The sequence below is a fragment of the Camelus ferus genome, chromosome 7 (genome assembly GCF_009834535.1).
Source record: "Camelus ferus isolate YT-003-E chromosome 7, BCGSAC_Cfer_1.0, whole genome shotgun sequence".
NCBI lineage: Eukaryota > Metazoa > Chordata > Mammalia > Artiodactyla > Camelidae > Camelus > Camelus ferus.
Window position 1 is genome coordinate 15,600,663 of NC_045702.1, and position 20,337 is coordinate 15,620,999.

The 20,337-nt window shown below is 35.8% G+C and overlaps 1 protein-coding gene across 2 annotated transcripts in view; it reads left to right on the forward strand.

Moving 5' to 3' along the window:
* The window catches only part of TRIM24 (tripartite motif containing 24), an 81,882-nt gene extending 63,819 nt beyond the window's left edge, over positions 1-18,063 (forward strand). For both annotated transcript variants that reach the window (XM_032483438.1, XM_032483439.1), the window contains exons 10-19: positions 1,852-2,025; positions 5,082-5,255; positions 7,424-7,559; positions 8,495-8,567; positions 9,685-9,853; positions 12,103-12,431; positions 13,254-13,386; positions 14,482-14,556; positions 16,288-16,437; positions 16,966-18,063. In XM_032483438.1, coding sequence (XP_032339329.1) covers positions 1,852-2,025; positions 5,082-5,255; positions 7,424-7,559; positions 8,495-8,567; positions 9,685-9,853; positions 12,103-12,431; positions 13,254-13,386; positions 14,482-14,556; positions 16,288-16,437; positions 16,966-17,175 — 1,623 coding nt within the window. In that variant the 3' untranslated portion in view covers positions 17,176-18,063. The remainder of the gene's footprint in view (positions 1-1,851; positions 2,026-5,081; positions 5,256-7,423; positions 7,560-8,494; positions 8,568-9,684; positions 9,854-12,102; positions 12,432-13,253; positions 13,387-14,481; positions 14,557-16,287; positions 16,438-16,965) is intronic.
* Positions 18,064-20,337: the final 2,274 nt, after the last annotated feature.

Below are 20,337 nucleotides of genomic sequence, written 5' to 3' on the forward strand. Positions count from 1 at the left end.
CCAGTCACACACTGATTTCTCACAGAGCTCAGTACTCTGGCATCAAGTGTCATTTCTTGACTGAAACAACATATAAATCTCAGTCAGGGTAAGGGGTGTGAGAATAGGGTGGGCAAAAGATTCTATAAGTAGTCTTCTCCTTTTAGGATCATTTTGGGTGCTTTTCCACTTTTTAAAAATTGTCTCTTGGATAAATTTAGAAGTTTTCCACTATTTCCACTACGATTCCCCAAATCTTTCCTGTTTGTGTTTCTATGATATAAAATCCTTCAAACCACAAAACTTCAATAGAAGAATCAAAAAGATTACTCTGGCTTCAATCTCATGCTTCTTTAAAGTTTTGACGTTTTCTCTGCTTTTCTCTGATATGTTTCTATTCTTCACCTACAGAATTTCCCTTGGTCTTGAAATAGTATTTAAATCTTTTCATTGGGTCTGTAATTGCTAGCCACTCTTGAAAGTTACTGAGGGTGAACACAGTGCCAGCTGATTTGTAAGAGAGGGGAAAGAAGCAATTTACCCAGGAAAGAAGAATAAATTCTGAAAATAGAAGAAGGAAAAGAAAAGAAAAGGGGCAGAGCTATACTTTATAGCTGTCTGCCTTCACAGTGTCAGAGTTTAAGGGGGTGCTTCTTCAGCCTTATAAATTCCACATTTATTTGTCCCATTTTGAATGTGGGAGTTAATAGTTCCATTTCTAAGAAGCTCTAATCATACAGTTAAGAAGTATTTACTTTGCAATTAGTTGCCAACCGTAGAGAGAATTGGATAGTCAAGATGAGACTGGCATATAAGATTACCTTTTTCTAGAACACTGGTCTCATTTTCTAGGGCTAGCATTTGTAAGCAAACTACGCTTGCCTTCCCAGCCCTTACCCTATCCTGTAATCACCCAGTGTTGTCCTTGAAGGGTTTCCTTTCAAAATCTATTTTCTTTTGGGGAAACTCATCCTCTAAGCTGTAATTAGTACCTTAACCTCCAGCTAAACACATGTTTTGGTAATGACAAATTTTGGATTAAAGCCTTAGTGCTGCCTTTTATGAGCTGTGTGACTTTTTTCAGGTTATCTAAGCTTCTTTATGTTTAGTGTCATAAGTTGTAAAATATGGGGAGGGTAGTAACAAGATAACACATGTAAAACGCTAATCACAATGCCTGCAGTATAGTTCAATCTCAGTAAGATTCATAGGTTTTTAAATGTTACTAATACAATCTGTTTTCATTATTGTTTTATTGCTTGAAGTACAGACCTTGGAGCCAGAGTACTTGAGTTCAAATCTCAGCTCCATTCCTTCCTATCTTTGTTAATCTTGGGCAAATTATTTAAATTCTCTGTATCTTAGTTTCCTTTTCTATAAAATAGAGATAATCCCTACCTCAGAGGATTATTGTAAAGATTAAATGAGTTAACACATGTAAAGCACTTAAAATAGTACCTGACATGTAATAATTGTTCAAAAATGTTAGCAGTTATTATTCTGCCACCATGTTACTTTAGGAGGTTTGAGGAGGACAGTTCTTTGCAGAAGATAATCATCAGTGACTTAGAAAAATACCAAAGACAAGTTTTCCCTACTTCGCAGTATGGCCTAGATCCAATCCTGGTGTAACCTACTTAGAATTGAAAAATCCTCTCCCAAGTCTCCTTCCTAATAAAACTTCTTTTCTTTAAAGTGCTTATATCTATTCTAGAAGGCTGTCCGCTCCCCCCATACCCTTGTTGTCATATTAGTAAATGATTCATCTGTGGCAAAGTTGCTGTCTTTCTGTAAAGTTATAAAATAGAGTTCTCTATAATTTGTCTTTCAGGAGATGATTGTCACTGAATTGGTTTAATTTCTTTTTTCCAGCAACCCCCTCCACGTCTGATAAATTTTCAGAATCACAGCCCCAAGCCCAATGGACCAGTTCTTCCTCCTCATCCTCAACAGTTAAGATACCCACCAAACCAGAATTTGCCACGACAAGCAATAAAGCCCAACCCTCTGCAGATGGCTTTCTTGGCTCAACAAGCCATAAAACAGGTATATATGTTTACCTTCTCTCCTCGATTGCTTTTTCTGCTTCTCTCTACTTTAGAATCACAGTGAACTTACGGATAGAGCAATGGTTATGAAGAGCAAGAGCAAGCTTTTTTCTCTTTTAAATAAACGAGAGTTACAGTTTATTATTACAGACCCAAGGAGACAAAGCTAATAGAAAGAATCTTGATGGTTTGTAATTAACAAGCCACTTATACAGAAGTGAAGGCCCAGAATAATCATTGAGTCATAGGTATTAATTTTTGCAATATTGATGTGTATTCCTTTTAGGTCAGTACATTAAATTTCCTAAGGCAGAAATATTCTAACAAATACAGGTTGCATACTTCAGAAGAGAACAGTAAACAAATTTTCAGAGTGTTTCAAGGAGACTTCTTGGAAACAAACTTATTATCACACAGTTTTAGTTTGGACTACATGTATATCTGATAAAGTTTAATATTTAAGGTTATATATTAAATCTGAGAAGGTATAATATTTATATTCTTAATGTCTTCAGGTAAAAATTTTTTTACGCATTATATTATCTTTTAAAAAATAAAAGTTTCCCCTGTGCTTTGTCTTCTCCAGGCACTTATGTCAAGTCTTTCCAGCTTAAGACTAGGAGATTGATTTCAGCTTAATTTTTTTGCCCAGACCAAATTAAAGAATATGATGCTGTTCCCATAATTCTGTGACATTCATTTTGATCAAATGATTTGAAAGTAATATTCTAGAAGTACACATGCTGTGTGTATATGTGTGTATGTGTTTTATAATTAGTTTGACTTTGATGTAATATCAGTACATTTTCTAAAATAATATTTTAATTATTTTCAATAAATTTTATACCTATCTCTATTTTATCATGAGAAGTGAGGTGAAAAGGTCAAGCTGTAGCTTGGTGTTAAATTGTTTATTTTCCTAATAATTTTGTGGCCTTGTATACATTTATTCTTTTAAATCTCATTTGCCCCAAATAATAAGTGAGTGCCTTGCAGAATTGTGTTGAGACTTAGTACTAGTGTAGATAAAAGCACATTCTGAGTGCTCTAATGTTGACATTACCTCTTCCCTATGTATTATTTTTAGTGGATAGACACATACTCTAAGAATGTTTTTTAAAATGTTTCCTGGTCAAAAATCTAAACATGAATAGATAAATGAACAAACTAGGAGAAAATAAAATATAGTGAGGAATTTTGTTTTAATTGGTAGAGTAGCTTAACAATTTATAGTATACTTATACAATAGAAATGCATTTTAGCTATTAAGAAAGTGCAGTAATCTATATGTGATCTCCTGAGTATATTATATGGGAAAAAAATCAGATTTTTGTGAATTATTCTCATTTTTGTGTTTTTGTTTATTTTTTTTAAGTCATATACATAGGAAAAATCTGGAAAGATTCACATCAACTGTAACTGATTATTCTGTGACAGGGAGGAGAAAGAGAGGTTGATGGTGATATGAGAGGTGGGTAGGTGGTAAAGATGCCATTCATATTCACAGGGTTTTTTTCGATGGAGCATATAAATTAGATTTTTAAAAATTAGAATATTTCCGACACTGTCACTATATTGTGTAGTTCATATGTAAATGATGCTGTGTTTGGGAATTTTTTTCCCCTGCATAGTCTTAAAATACCTCTTAGTTGGTTTTCCTTCCCCCAGTATTTTATTTTGAAAATTTTCAAACATAGTTAAGTTGGAACAATTGTATAGGGGACGGATTAGTCTGTTTGCCTTCTTACTTACTATCGTTATACTCACTTATCCATCCATCCATCAAACCTTATTTTTTTAGACAGCAGCAGAGGTCATTTCTGTGTACTTTAGCATTCCTAGTATTAAAGTATTTATCTCAGCCTTTAACATAAATGACAGGGTGTCCTCAGTTGTGTGTTGATGCTTAATTACCTGTTGATATCTGAGAAATGAGTGAAAACAACCAGACAGGAAACCTGAAAGCCACGCTGTGGGGCTAATGTTTGGTGGCTGAGGTTCTGCACTTGTATGAGGGCTGCTAGGCATGTTTGTTAGGAGAGTTATTAGTGTCGCCATCTTTAGGTAGTGGCCCAGTTCCCAGAAGATCTTTCTGTTTTATGCCTCAAATGCAGGGCCTGCCTGCTCATTGAAGCCCTCTAGGGGGAGAAGGTTGGTGGTGGCCAGAGGCAGCCTGGGCGGGAAGCTCAGCATTCAATGTGTGTATGGTTTCTTAATTCTCATTGTCAGTGCAATACTTCTGCCTTCAACTGAGCCTGGTGCCCTTCAGTGCAAAGACATTGTTTTACCTATTCTAGAGAATAAACTTTCAGCCTTCTATCAAAGTAGAGGACATCCTTACTATCTTGAGGTAGCTACAGATAAAACAGGGAAGGAGTGTGACATTTAATCCTTCTTAAACAGACTCAATAGATCATCCTGTAATTTTAGCCCCAGTTTCACCTCTTATGCTCCTAATTCCCAAGCTCCTAGGAGTTCTGCAGTTAATGCTGGTTTACTTCTCTGTTTCCTCACTGCCAGCTTAGGTTTCAGCTTTATCAAAGTGACCAATTCATTTGCTTTTTGTCCATTTGCTTTCCAGCTTTCAAAATGCGATTTCTGTCTTCTCTCCTGTTTTCTTTGTCTTTATGGGTCAATACCTTTTAAAAAAAGTTTCCCTTAACTGTCATTTTAGTTTCAGGTGTATCAGGTAGGGACAGAAAGAAGAAAATGTGTATTTTTGCCCTCCATCTTTACCTTGAAGTTGCTGTGTATATATTTATATTGATTTTCCAATGTGTATAAGCTTTCCAAGATTGGGTACTGTGGTCTTCTGGTGTATACTAACTGTTGTCTTCTGGTAACAATCAGTGCTTTTCATTTTTTATTTTTGGACAGGACTGATGAAAAATTATGTATACCTGTGCCCTCTCCCCTTTCCATTAAAATTACAATTGGATTCAAATAGCACATTCTTCTTTTACTGTGTTTTGTGTCTGGAACAGGGATTAGATGGACACTGTATGTGACAGGCCTGCTGATAGAACCTTTCTTCTTTCCTTCTTGCCGCTACAGTGGCAGATTAGCAGCGGGCAGTCTGCCCCATCAGCTGCCAACAGCACGTCTTCGACTCCTTCCAGCCCCACCATTACTAGTGCGGCGGGATATGATGGGAAGGCCTTTGGTTCGCCTGTGATTGACTTGAGCTCACCAGTGGGAGGTCCCTATAATCTTCCTTCTCTTCCAGACGTAAGTATCCACAAATGTCATACTAAGAATCTTTCCAAAATTTTAACTGAACTTGAATCTGGTAAAAGACATGGATTTGTTGGATTATAGGTTGTGTGTGATTTTAGAAGTTACTTTTATCCTTTAGAAATATTGTAACAGCAAGAAAAATAAAGAGATTAATGTTGACACTTGAACATGCTGCAGAATATCTTTCAGGGCACTGGAGTTAAAAGTGTAAATGAAGGATTATGGTGATGGAATATGGAATCGAAGCTGGGAAAGGGGAAAAGTGAGGACATGGGAGGGGTACTGGAAAGCTGAGCTGCAGGGATGTGATATATTAGAATAAGGTTAGAGAGGGAGGCTAGAATATAATAGACATCAGAAGAGATGGAGACAGATTTAATAACAGAAATGAAAACATTTTTTTTAGGTTATACTGACTAGTGCAAAATTACCTCTGATTTCTCCTATATTTAAATTAAGTATATTTACCCTCTAAACTAACTTTGTCAGTATGACTTCTTAAAAAATCTTTTTCAGAGGCAGAAAATGTAACATTCTATAGGCAGATCTCCGCACATAAGTTGGTACTTGTTTTACTGATTCTCATCCTGCAAGCTTAGGTAATCATGCATACAAACATTAAAAACTTTTAAGAAATCTTGTAAGATTGTGAAAGAACTTAAAAATGTTTCATTGTTTAGTTTGGTTTTCAACTTACTGAGATCCACTAATAGTTCCTAAAAGTTGCATCATAACTTTACCAGTTATTTTGTTTTTTAAATAGTTGTTTTATACTTTAAATGGGTAGAATACCTGTATTTTTCATGCATAGGTGGTACATATGAAAACTTCTTTTGTCTCATTCCTATAATTTTATTTTAGCTTTTAGGATTACTCCACAACGTAAATAACTTTTCTTACATTAAGATCTAACAAATCCAATCATTCTGGTACTTTTTGCACACTGAAAAATATTGGCCAAGGCAATGCCCAAAGAATATTAAGCATAAATAACCCTATGTGCTTCCCACCTCCCCCAACTGAAAGGGCACCCACTAGAAGGACATTTTCCCCTGCAGTCCTCAAATACAGATGACCCTTTGTCCACGAGCCTCTGGCAACTGGAATTCCTCATCTGAACCACAGAATAAAGAAACTGATTTGAGTGACTATTTCCTGAATCCTCAATCCTACCAAGGATGGTTCATAACTAGTACCATTCTAGATGCAGAGGCAAGAAGTAAATTCATTATATACCATCTGTGCCCTTGGACGGTAGGACTTAATTTTCATGAAGAATTTTGGTTGAGAAATGTTAGAACTATGTTAGACAATTGAATTGGATTTTAATCACAGAGACATTCTTAGGAAATAAATGATATATTTAAACATTAAAATACTTGCATCCAAAGTACTAAAATCTTATTCAATAGCAATCAGTATTTTGGCCTAGCAGTCAATTAGGAAAGAAGTGTTATTTATATAGCTCTCACATTAAAGAAAGAATCTGTAAGTGATCAATTTTTTTCCCACCAAACAGTAATAATGTATTTAAGTGAAGTTAGTGTTCTGGAAATGTTATGTGTGGACTTACTTCATCTATCTAGTGCAAACCATGGCATCAGTTTCCAAAGTGTAGGCCAAAGACATGGGGGTCCCTACAACCTTTTCAGAGGTTCCACAAGGTCCTTCCTGGGTAAGACCAGATTTTCTTCATATTCTTCATCCAAAACCACGCATCTCAGCAGACTGAGTACAGAAGCAGATGTAAGAATCCAGGTGGCTATTATTAAGCCAGACACTAAAGAAATTTGCAAAATGTGAAATTGTGCTACCCTTCTCACAAAGTTTTTTTCTTCTAATTGGTACCTTTTGTTACTTTTAAATAAATTAAGAAAAAAATTTTAATTGTTAAGGGTGCAACACAATACTCCTTTCTCCTGGCTTATGACTTCTGAGATAATGTGACTCAGTATATTTTTTAAGATGGTATATTAAGAAATGTGAAAGCTTTTTTCAAGATTGTTTATGGGGAAAGTATGCATCAGAACTTCCCAAATATGATATTTGCATATTTTATTATTTGACAGTAATTAAACTATTAAAATTTTCTTACGAATTTAAAGTAGCTCTTAACTTGCAAAGTCGGGATGCCATGAAATAATTTCTTTTCTTATAAGATTGACTGTTCAAGTACAATTATGCTGGACAATATAGTGAGGAAAGATACTAGTCTCGATCATGGCCAGCCAAGACCACCCTCCAACAGAACTGTTCAGTCACCAAATTCCTCAGTGCCATCTCCAGGCCTTGCAGGTAAAATGAACTTCATTTAATTTTATCAGTGTTTTTTCAGTTTTTATTCTACTTGAATTTTAAAAATCACCCTCCCCCCTCCTTTTGTTGTGTGGTTGAGATGGGTCTGAATTTTGCATACTCTTTAAAATTAATGTGCTTTCAAAGTGGGAAGCAAAAGGTAAACCTCTGTACATTTTCAATTTCAACAGAATTTAGAGACATTATAGCACTCCTAGAAGACAAGCAGTCTTATAGTTTCTCTTTTTGATAAGTTACCTGTACTATCATGTCTCTTTTTGGATGGAATGTGACGGTGGGAGTATGACTGGACAAAACGTTTCTGGAAACTATTTTGGCAGCATTGCTAAAGCTCACATTTAGCTGGTACTGACTCTGTGTCAGCCTCTGGACAAAGTACCTTCTGTGCATTGCCTAGTAGAATATTTGCTTCAGTGCCTTCCATTAATTAGCATCTGTGTGGCTTGCTTTCTTGGACTACTTTTATCAGTCCCTACCAATGTTTTCTTGTCCTCTGTAGCTTTCACTGTCACCAGTGTCCTCACTAAGCTCCTACCCTGGTTACTCTAACATGGGACATTCAACAGTGTCTGGAGAGATCTTTGATTGTCACACCCCTGGATGCTATGTGTGGAGAGATGCTACTGGCATCTAATAACTGGTCGAGGCCAGGGATGCTGCCGAATGTTTTTACAGTGCACATACAGGCCTCCCGCGTCAAAGAATTTTCTGGCCCAAAATGTCAATAGTGCTGAGGTTGAGCTGAGCCCTGCTAGTTGAAGGAAACCCAAACAGTGCTGGGAGTTCAGCAACTACTTATTCTTTTGTACAATTTCATTATGTGTTTCCAATTTTAGTGTAGTACTAAGAACATTCAATAGGAATTAAATACAGTTATTAATTCACTTTATGAATGTGTATGATTTCCTTCTCAGGACCTGTTACTATGACAAGTGTACACCCGCCAATACGTTCACCGAGTGCCTCCAGCGTTGGGAGCCGAGGAAGGTAAACTGACTTAATTTATTCTCTAGTGCATGAAATCGGTGACGAGATTTCTCTTGTCAGTGCTCAATGTGCTTTAGTACTCAAAACATTTTGAACGACATCCTTTATTTCCAACTTTTCAATTAAATTTTTAATAATTATTATATGTTAATTTAATTAATGGGTTAAGTTAAGTACAATTTTATCTTTAAAGATATAAAAATGTATGTAGAAAATAAAATATCTCTGACTTTAGCATAATAGCAGGGAAAACAGAAATGAAATATGTGTAACTCAGCGTACTATGTAGGAAAATGCACAAGTAAGAACTTAAGGAAAACAAATAATTTGGGGGGAGGTTCTTGGAACAAATAATAATTTTATACTAACTTTGGTGTTCTCTGACTTTTCTAATGGCCAAACATTGATTCTGCTTTAAAATAAATTAATTTACAGTTGTGGAAATTTTATTGTAACTTACTGATTTATGCATCCACTCATTATGTCTGCCAGTTTGTCCTAAATAGTGAACCCAATTCTTACTTTCCTAATCATTTGGAAGAAGCCTTCTCTGAAGGGAAGAAACTTGCCTTTAATAACTATGAAAACATAGTAGCTGTCTGTAAAAGGCTTATTTTAAAAAACTACGTTTTTTAAATAGCAGAACACCAAAAAATTATGTCCCTAGTTAATTATGTTCACACTTTGTGACAGTAAGTCTTCAATGTGGACCTAGAGTTTTCTTTGTCACTGACTAGAGAAGGAAGTGGGAAAACCTAAAATAAAGTGCTAATTCTGAGATAGTTCTGAGATCTGGCTGCCTAATTTTACAGCCTCAGGATATTGAAGTCAGTTTTCTTTTAATTCAGGTTTTATTTAAATTTATTTAAATGTCTTTCCAGGTATATAATGTAACTATTTAGATAGGTGAATATTTAGTACATTTCTTAATACATTATTGAAACTGTTTTGCCTACAGCAGATGCATTTCAGTTAAGGATCATTTATGGCTGATGTAACATAGTTACCATTGCTGTGAAGATACAGCATTATCCCAAAAGCTATTGTTATACTTTGAGATACTTAAGGTAGCTTTCTTAGACTTTTTTCTTTCTTTCTTTCTTCTTTATACTTACAGCTCTGGCTCTTCCAGCAAACCAGCAGGAGCTGATTCTACACACAAAGTCCCAGTGGTCATGTTGGAGCCAATCCGAATAAAACAGGAAAACAGTGGACCACCTGAAAATTATGATTTTCCTGTTGTTATAGTGAAACAAGAATCAGATGAAGAATCAAGGCCTCAAAATGTAATTTGTTATGATTGCAGTACTATTCCTATTTAAGGGATAGAATGAGAGAAACTTTAAAATAGCTCATAGAAGATAAATGTAAAGGCAGGGAATTGTCAACCTAAAGGTTGAAAAATTTGAAGAAATCTCTCAGTAAATTAAAACAAAAAGATTGATTGAATGGAAAACAAGGAGAAGAGTTTAAAAAGTCAGAGGCTTAAACAAGGAGGTTGGGCATTTGAAAGAGTGAATGGAGTAAAACACATGGAAGGTAATTGCCAGAGCAGTGATACAAGGAAACTTCCTGTTAACTGAAGGGCATGGGCATCTGAATGGAAAGGGCCTACCAAGTATCATAACAATTAAATGAAAAGGAGACTCAGGTCATATCATCATCAGTTTCAGAATACCAGGATTCTAAACAGGTTCTAAAAGCTTCCAGAAGGAAAAAAACACCTTATACAATGGATCAGACATCATAATGTCACCAGCTCCTCAACACAGACACGCAAAGCTGAAAGACAATAGAGAAATATCAAAATTGTGAGGAAGGATATTTTGTAGCCAGAATTCTGTACCCAGGCAGATTATCAATTATGCATAAAGATTAAATAAACATTTTTAGACATGTATGCAGAGTCTTAAATTTTTAATTCCCATGCACTTATTCTCAGGGAGATATTTGAGAATACGCTTCATCAAAACTGAAGTAAACCCAGAAAGAGGATGACATAAGATCCCAGAAATGAGATCTAACACAGAAGAGAGGCAAAGAAAAGGGCAGTTAGCCCCCAGTGCCCCAGCTCCTCCGGTACACCCTGTAGCAGGACAGAAGAATCCATTAGGGGAGTATGTAATGGTGAGAAAAATGTTCTGACGGTATCGAGAAGCATTTTATAACCCTGTTGGAGATTGTGAGAATGACTTGGAGATAGATAAGCTAGAAAAAGAAGCAAATGGATTAAATTTAAAAATAAGGTAATTGAGGAGGGGAGGTTATAGCTCAGTGGTAGAGAGCATGTGCTTAGCATGCACAAGGTCCTGGGTTCAGTCCCCAGTTCCTCCACTAAAAATCCATCTATCTATCTATTTAATTACCTCCCCCCAAAACAAGCAAAAAAAGTAATAAAAATAAGGTAATTATTTACTCATAGTAAAAACAAAAAGATAAAAAAGGAAGTGTACTCATAGTACATTCTGTGCTTATGCAATGCACAGTATTTATATAGTCATAATGATGCAAACACCTTAATACAAAGATAACTAAAAACTAGGCATAATCAGGATATTACCTGAACACGCATTTGACCAAAAATTGATTTTTCGGGATACTTACTTAACCAGTACAGCAGTGATACTGACCAATTGGAATAGATGCTGGCTATGAACAGTTACCACTGGTGCCAACCAACTAAAAAGAAATCAATGCTTAATAAAACTATGCTAAGAGGTTGGTATAAATGGTGTGTGTAAGTATAAGAAGGGTGTGGAGAGTCAGGAAGGAAAAATTTAATCTTTCACAGTAGGGAAAATACAAATATTTAAAAGTGAAAATATGTTTAAAATAGGAAATTTGGGAAAATAGAGTCGAAGCGTATTTAGAAATACAGAAGTAAATAGCAGAAGAAAAAGCTAAATAATTACCTTTAAAGAATGATATTATATACCCATGCTTTTAACTACTTCAACATTTTTTTAAATGTTTAAAGGAGATAATAGATTATGTTTTTAATTTGAAGTTTTCACCTCACCATCCTAGGCTTCACCATAGAATTTAGATTCATCTTAAAATTATTAATGGCACCTGGAGAGGTGAAATTACTTCTAAGAATTAAAATAGTATACCTTTTTTTTGAATGATAAAAATGTACAGTAGGCATGTTTTGTGTTTAGGTACACTTTGAATTCACAGCTCTAGTAAAATGTATATACATTTCCTGACGTTGACTTCTGCACTATCCACCTGTTCTCTCATTTCTGTAGCCATCAGCAGATTCAAAGATTTTTCCTGTATTATCCACACCTCCTTACTGCTGCTGATCTTCTGTTTTCAAGATATTTTTCAGTAGAGATCTATGTCTTCTTTACCATTAGGACCTTTAATACAGTTAGCAGTAAACATTCTTGTCTTGGGTCTCATGCATATTCACAGACTCCTTTGAAATAAGCAGGTTCTCATGAGTGAGCAGTCTGCTGTCCAGAATTGTGCTAATAAAGAATGCCAGTTCAAAAGATACAAATACGTATGTTACCTCTGTCCATTGCAGACCAACTATCCAAGAAGCATACTCACCTCCCTGCTCTTAAACAGCAGTCAGAGCTCTGCTTCTGAAGAGTCTGTGCCAAGATCCGATGCCCCTGATAGCACAGGAGATCAACCTGGAATTCACCAAGAAAGTTCCTCAAATGGAAAGTCTGACTGGCTAGATGCCTCGCAGAAATCACCGCTTCATGTTGGAGAGACGAGGAAGGAGGATGACCCCAATGAGGACTGGTGTGCAGTTTGTCAGAACGGAGGGGAACTCCTGTGCTGTGAGAAATGTCCCAAAGTATTCCATCTTTCTTGTCACGTGCCCACATTGGCGAATTTTCCAAGGTATGATAGTGCTTGCTTCCCTCTCTTACATTCCTTCACTATAAATGCAATAAACTTCGGATGATCATTGTAACATAAAACCTTTGTAAAAACTTAAGTAGAAGTCCACTTGGCATAAGTACATACTCCAAAATTGTCATCATTGGCTTTCCTATACCCTGACTCTTATTCCCTGTGCTTCTCTCAAAAACCTAGTCTGTTATGATGAGAAAAAATATATATAGCCCTTTAAATGATTTCAAGGGGATTTCCATAAAGAACATGGTCCTTATGCACAACTGCCATAATCTGTTGTGTCTTATTTACCAGGCATTGAGCCATATTACTTACAAACATCTTGAGTAAATTCTCAAACCCTATGAGGTGATGATGGTAATGAAGAAAAGCCATTGGATTGATCTCCTAGTTCTTCAAAGGCTGTCCTTTTAAAAATTTAATTTATAATTTCAAACTTAAAGTTGCAAGAATAGTACCAAGAGCACTTCTTTTTCTTGAATCATTTGGGGAAAATGTCACTTATGCCTCACATTGGCCGGAGACTGGTGCGTGTGTTTTGTTTTATTTGTACGTGTGTTTCATGCTCCTTAACTAGACTAAAAGTAACTCCTTTACCACTTAGGCCCTTGTATTGTATTTCTGCTCTTAGGCTGTCTCAGCATGGTGCCATGTACATAGTAGATATATGGTAAGTCCTCAGTGATTACAGTTTATGCCAAATAAATAATTCTGTATCACATTTGGCATGGAAGAGCTGGGAAAGAGAGATGGGGAAGAGAGAAATGATGCGTTAGGAACTCAATCAAATACTTTATCCCCCAACAGTGGAGAGTGGATTTGCACTTTCTGCCGAGACTTATCTAAACCAGAAGTTGAATATGATTGTGATGCTCCTAGTCACAACTCAGAAAAAAAGAAAACCGAAGGCCTTGTTAAACTCACGCCGATAGACAAAAGGGTAAGTTTCCAGCCTAGCCTGTTACACAGTCGTTTTGCTTGCACATTGTATAGTGATAGACAGGTACTGTGATGCAGAGGTGCTTTCCTCAAAGAAGTGTATGTTCAAATTCTGTACTGACTTCATTCTTCTTTAGTACTTTTTTCCCACAAAAATGTAAGAATCTTAAATAATGGCAAATTATAACGTTTTAATTAAATAAAATCACAGTGCTATACATTATTTTCTAGAAGCTTAAAATACTGTAATTGGACAAAGTTCAATTGAATATGTGTGCTTTATATATGTATTTATCCTGGATTTTCAGGCTACGTGTAGTGAATTTCAGTTTTGTTTTCTACTATGGATAAGTTTTCTACCTCAATTTGTTAAGAATTGTCACCAAAGAGATGGATGGGTTTTTCTGTTTACTCTTCCTGGAAAAAAATTACATCGTTTCCCCAGGTGGTACTAGGTTTATACTTCAAAGCCTGCTAATAGATTTAACTGCAATTAACATATAAAGCTACTAAGCCAGTACTTATTACTAAAGAAGCTCCTGTGCTGAATTACTAAGTAGAACAATCAGTATGAAAGTTGTCATGCGGGAGAGGGTGGGTGAGCGCTGCCACCACGACGCGGTGTTGCTGGGTCAGCCCATGAGCAGGGAGTAGCCGGGTGCTTGATGGCACCATCTGCATTCAGAGAGAGGCCTTGGGACCCAGCGCGCCGTGGAAAGCCTCCACCTCTGGATCTCTTAACACATGGATGTTCTTCTTTTATCGACCATTAATAATTCAGTACACAAATTGGAGAGATAAGTGGAAATTTATGTTTAAAGAACTTCAGATGGGTTTCTAGTGATGCTGCTTTTGTTCCTGTAATTACAAGGACTGCTCTCATATCACAGACACCCCAAAATGTCAAACGGTACACTGGAGTCAATGACTGGAAAGGTTATCAAAGCTCCAGGTATCAGTGTTTTTCTTGTATTCATCTGGTTTTAATTTTTATCCTGGTACTTTGAGACCTGTAATGGTGTTATTAAAAATTAGCTGTGACTTCATTATTTCATTATATTTTCTTTCTTTTTTTTTTTTTTTAATGTGTGTGCAGAAGTGTGAACGCCTACTTTTATTTCTTTACTGCCATGAAATGAGCCTGGCTTTTCAAGACCCAGTTCCTCTAACTGTAAGTATTAATGTCATTTTGTGCATTTTTGCACAGTGAGATGATTTTTCTAAAACTCGATTTATGAGAATCTAGTTTCTACCATTTTTCAATAGTAAGTTTCTTATATTAATCCAAATCTTAAAGCTTATTCATACCTACTGATGCTTTGATCTTAAATACATCTTAATATTAACAAACTAGCCCAAAAGTTATATTCATTTCTCACATATTCTTTTTTCTCAGCTAATGTATTTTACCTCCCATTCTCTGGGATGATTTCTACCAGTTGTTTCTCTCAGGAGTTTTAGGTGTATGTCCTAAGCTGTTGGGGGAAAAAACTTGCCATCTGAGATAAAGACCTCCCCAAATTCTCTATGTGTATTTTGATTTCTAGGTCTAGACTTCAAGTAATGAGTAGTCTGTAACAATAGAGGGAGAGGGGTGTGTTTGTGTGTATGTGTGTCATCAACTTCACAAAGCTTCATATTTAAAGTTTGATGTGACTTTAATGCATAATTTTAGAATGCCAGAGAGGACTCAAAATAAGTTTTTCTATTTTCTGATGTCTGAAATTCCTTTGAAAAAATTAATAGATTTGTACAGTTAGATAAATTTTTAAAACTTAATGCAAGGTTGGAAAATAAAACTGGCTTGGTAAATACATCGAGCTACTAAACAGTTAACTTCTTTCTTGAAAACAAGTTTTGAGAAATTGAGATAGGAAAAAGAAATACAGCTGACTCTTAGAACAATACAGAGGTTAAGAACACCGGCTGTCTCCACAGTTGAAAGGCTGTGTATAACTTTACAGTCGGCCCTCTGTACCCACAGAGTCAATCAGCCACGGATCGTGTAGTGTTATAGTATGAATTTAATGAAGAAAATCCACATAGATAAAATCCACAGTTCAAGGATCCACTATAAATGATTTTTATAGTGTAGCAAAAAGAGGCAGGGCAAAAATATGCCCATAAGAATGGTATTCACTGAAAAATTTAACCTGGAACTTGGTGCTCTTTAAGATGTTGACTTATAGTCAGGTCAAGGAATCCTCTTTACTAATAGAAGAAATTTGAAGAAATTGACTTATAAGAGAGTAGTATTAAAAAGAAGAATGTTAACTTATGTATTTTCATTGACAATTTTAACTTTCCGCTATCTACAATGCTTATTACACCAATATAAGTTACACTAATAAGTTGGTGTTAGTAACAGCAGCAGCAAAGTAGCCCCCTTTTTCTTCATATATATTATCTCATTTAGTCTTTACAAAATCCTGTAGAGTGGTAGAATGATTCCTGTTGGAAATACAAAGAAACAGTTTCAGTGAAGTAACTTAGCCAAGAGTACACTATTGAGTGGCAGAGCTGGGGGTCAAATCCAGGTTCAAAGCCTACCTGCTAAAACACATGCAGCAAAAACACGTCCAACCTTACTGGAAGTAGTACTTTTTCTAGTGATTGCTTTTTGCTTAATAGTGAAGGAGAGTAGTAAGAGGGAACGTGTGGTAAGTTTTTTTTTTTTTTTCATTAAAAATAACTGGTGAAAATTTTTGATAAATGTGAAACTAAACATTTATCAATGTGTGGAAGCCTGCAGAAACTCCCTGAATAGATTTCCTTACCAGTGACAAAATGGTACAGAGAAAAGCAATGAGCACAAGCTGAATGTTACACTACTACCTGTAGGATTTATTTAGAACCAGGTAGAATTTAGTTATTTATTGTAACATCTCATGTCTTTTGAAAGGTGCCTGATTATTACAAAATAATTAAAAATCCAATGGATTTGTCAACTATCAAGAAAAGATTACAAGAAGATTATTCCATGTACACAAAGCCTGAAGATTTTGTAGCTGATTTTAGATTGATCTTTCAAAACTGTGCTGAATTCAATGAGGTGAGAAGAAAAAAAAATATCAATTCGAAAGTAATATTATACCAAACACCTTATGAACAAATGAGGAGATCAAGATACTTATCTACAGTGGCATAAATTTCCAAGGAGACTTATCTCCACATCTGTCAGACCGACAGCCGTTTGTTGGTAGTTTGTTCTTTGTATTGGTTACTCATTCCAGAATTCCACATTTCATTTAAATTGTTCTAGAAATTCTTGTTACATGACTCTGATTCTGGCTTCTCTTTGCTCTCTCTTTGTTAATCCAGTCCTGCTACTACCACCCTCATAGAATAATCCAGATGAGTCAAAGCCTCTTATTTATTTTTTATCTGACCATTAGCTAGACTTTGTCTAGCTCCAGACTATTTGCTTTATATCAGTGCTATACATAAACATTTTCCCCCAAACAATCCACTGATATTCACAATCTTGAGGTAAAAGGGAACAAAAATGTGAGAAATCTACTGCTTTTGTTGACTATTTAAAATGTTTTTCTTTATTCATATTTTAATTTTTATTCAACAGCCTGACTCAGAAGTAGCCAATGCTGGTATGAAACTTGAAAGCTATTTTGAAGAACTTCTGAAGAATCTTTATCCAGAAAAAAGGTTTCCTAAACCAGAATTCAGGAATGAATCTGAAGATAATAAATATAGTGATGACTCAGATGATGACTTTGTACAGCCCCGGAAGAAACGCCTCAAAAGCATAGAGGAACGCCAGTTGCTTAAATAAGCAGCGCTGTTGGCGTGTGCTGGTTTTTAGATTTGTTTGTTTTCAAAAAACATTTTGTCAATAATTTAATTATCATTACCAAGAAGAATTTGTGACCACTCTTAAGTTTTTGATGTTTACTAGACTTTGATTTCCTTAATAATCCATTTCTTTTAACCTTCTTATTAAGAAAGAAAGAAAAAGAGGGAAAGAAGGAGAAAGGAAGAAAGAAGCAGCATCAACAACAAAACAAAAAGACATTCTTCCCACTTACTGGATTTCAAACTGCAAAATGGAGTGGTAGCTACTATAGGAAGGAGATAGACTTTGTATGAACCCTAAGTTGAAATTTTAATGTGATTTGGATGTGTAAGTTAATCCATTTTTAGAAAATACCACTACCCATTAATTATGGACCAACCATGAGTTAGGTGTACTGTACGTAAGAGCAGTGCTCCATGAATATGAGTGGTGATAAAAGTTCTATCCTAGGATGTCCAGCAGTGCGACGAAAAAGTAGATTAGATGCTATGAAGAAGGCACCTAATAGTACATAATGTAAGATGGCGACTGTATTAAAGGAAAAGCAGGAAAACAAATGTTTGATTTTTGGTTTTGTTTTTTTCTTGTCTGTAGAGGTGTTTGGTATAGCAGGTTTTCAAGGCCATTTTTCATACATTTCTAAATCTAACTTCTTCCACTGAGGAAGAAAGTGTACACATTTGGTTTTGCTGTGTGTCTGTGTGGTTTGTTTGTTTTTTAGCTGTGCAGGTGATCCTTTTATAACAAGACTCATTGTTTGCACTATGGCTTTTAGTGGAACTACCCAAAATATGAAATACAGCAGTGTGTGCCGTATTTGATGTGAGTATTCTTCAACTTACACCCTGTTGGGCATTAAATATAAATTCCCCTGAAAGGGACCAGTTCTGTAGTTTTCATCTGTCTTCATAATATGGAATGAAAATGTGTTGTGCAATTTGGGAGCAGGTAATTGGAGGGAATTGTAGTGACATTTAAAATTTTCTGAAGCATCTATTTCCTGTTTTTCAGTGTCAGACCTCAAATTGAGTCTTTCATCCAACTTAATTCTGGATTTCATTTTCATTCTCTTGATAGAGATACAAAAGACCTATCTTCTGAGGGCAAGCATATTCTTAATGGGTCAGACCTAGCTAGTTTAACTGACGTTCATTTATTCCTTTTACTTATTGTTCAGTGTCAAAGAAGGAAAATGGATTAAGATAGAAGAATATTGTTGTGCCAGTTGCTAATTTAACATTTGACAGAGTATCTACACATGGACTTTTTTAGTTTGACAAAGTACACCTTTATTTAGAAAACATTAATTGGCTGAGGAAGTTTTTCTCTTTAGGCCGACAGGATAAAAATATAGCTGACTTGAAAGAATTTTATTCTTTGGATAGTGTCATCACCCATTAATTAAACCTAGAGGACTTGCTTTTATCTACATGACATTACTTCTTGAAATGGACAATTTGAAAATACTCTGTGGCTAAGTCATTGGGTTTTCAGATATCACTAAAGATAAAATGAGAAAATAACTTACTGGCAATAGTGTCTCACTTTCTGTGTGGACCTGGGTCTAGTCCATAATATGTCAATTATATATTAATGGTTAAAAAGTCTTAATCACTTTTACAAATATGCCTTTCAGGGTAGTTGCTGTTGTATTGCTTTGAATATGCATTTGACATTTATTCTCCAAAGACTTGAACAAATTTTGATAATAGTGTATATACCACTTAATTGTCTTTTTGCTAATGAGTTTATTGTTGCTATCTTAGAATACTGTTCTTCTGACAGTTTCTTCTTCCATACTTGTCTCCTGAGTAAAAAGCCGGGCAACACAGATAAGTTTTGAGGATGATCACAAAGGGAAGTAGCACTTAAGAGAGAAAAATTATAATTTCCTAAATGTTTCTGAGCCAGAATTTCTACTAATGTACCCAAAACTTTCACTGATATATTCAATGCCATATTAGTCTTTTAAAACAGTATTTCTCTTTCACCTTTATCATTATTTTGCTCCATGAAAGGTAGCTGAAAAACCATCTTTCCTATAATCATACATAATATATATTGTGTTTCTCTCTCCAAATGGCATTTTCTTAATGGTTTTTAAAGTTAACATCTTGTGACCTTATTAACAAGCGCCTGTGTGCCCAGTTGGATCGTGGCAAAGCAGTCCTTAAATTATAATGGAAGTAAGCTATGAGTCTGACTGTACCTCACGCTCACTTGGAGAGCATTCTCCCAGAAGGTCAGTGCAATTCAAGCAACCTTGAGCTAAACTTAAAAAACTCCAGTGTTTACCTCTGATCAAAAACTCCAGGAGATTGCCCTCTGGATTTAGAGCCAATAGCCTCGTGTCATAGCTGTAAGGCCCCCAGTGCTGAACGTGATCACGCGATGAGCAGGCCCTGGGGAGCTAGAATTTACTCAGTCCAACTCATCGAAAGCTTTCCTAGGTTTGAAGCACCTGATCTTTCTGGCAATAAGAAGCCTAGGACACAGTCAGTGATGTGTGTGGCTTTGGCAGAAGTATAAATGGATGGGGGTGGGGGGTGTATGTACCATATTCAGTTCAAAATACTGTTGTGCACCAGCATCTGGCAGTGCACATATTTTGTCCTTTGAATTACAGGCCCTGCTTATCTTTCCTGAATGGAAAGGTAGAAAATTGGAAGGTGCTTTTTAAAAAAAAAAAAAGTGTCCTCTTGCCTTGGTAGTTTTATCTTCTTTTCCAAGCTAAATAGGGTCCACATTTTACTACTACACAGTTGTACAGATGTCCTACGAAGATTCACTCCACGTCGAAAGGGTGAGTATACGATTGATTGCTCCACTTACGAATTTGCATTTCAGATGTCTGCTGTTACAGTGTTTTAAGCTTTTAAGTTCGGGTTCTGTGGAGGGACTAGACAGTGAAAGGAGAACTCCGTTTGGCGAGGCCTGATGTACAAAGGAACACGAATCCCAAAAGTAGGTTGCTGCGCGGGAGCAAAAGGTTTTTGGGTTAAAACAGAAGATGTGCTTATTTCCTGCTTATCTGTATCTGTTACAAATGAGAGAAATTGAGTGACCTGATTGGCCCTTAAAATTATGGACATAGTCATAGTCTAACTTCTTAGTGAAATAGAGGCCGTCCTTGTAAATAAC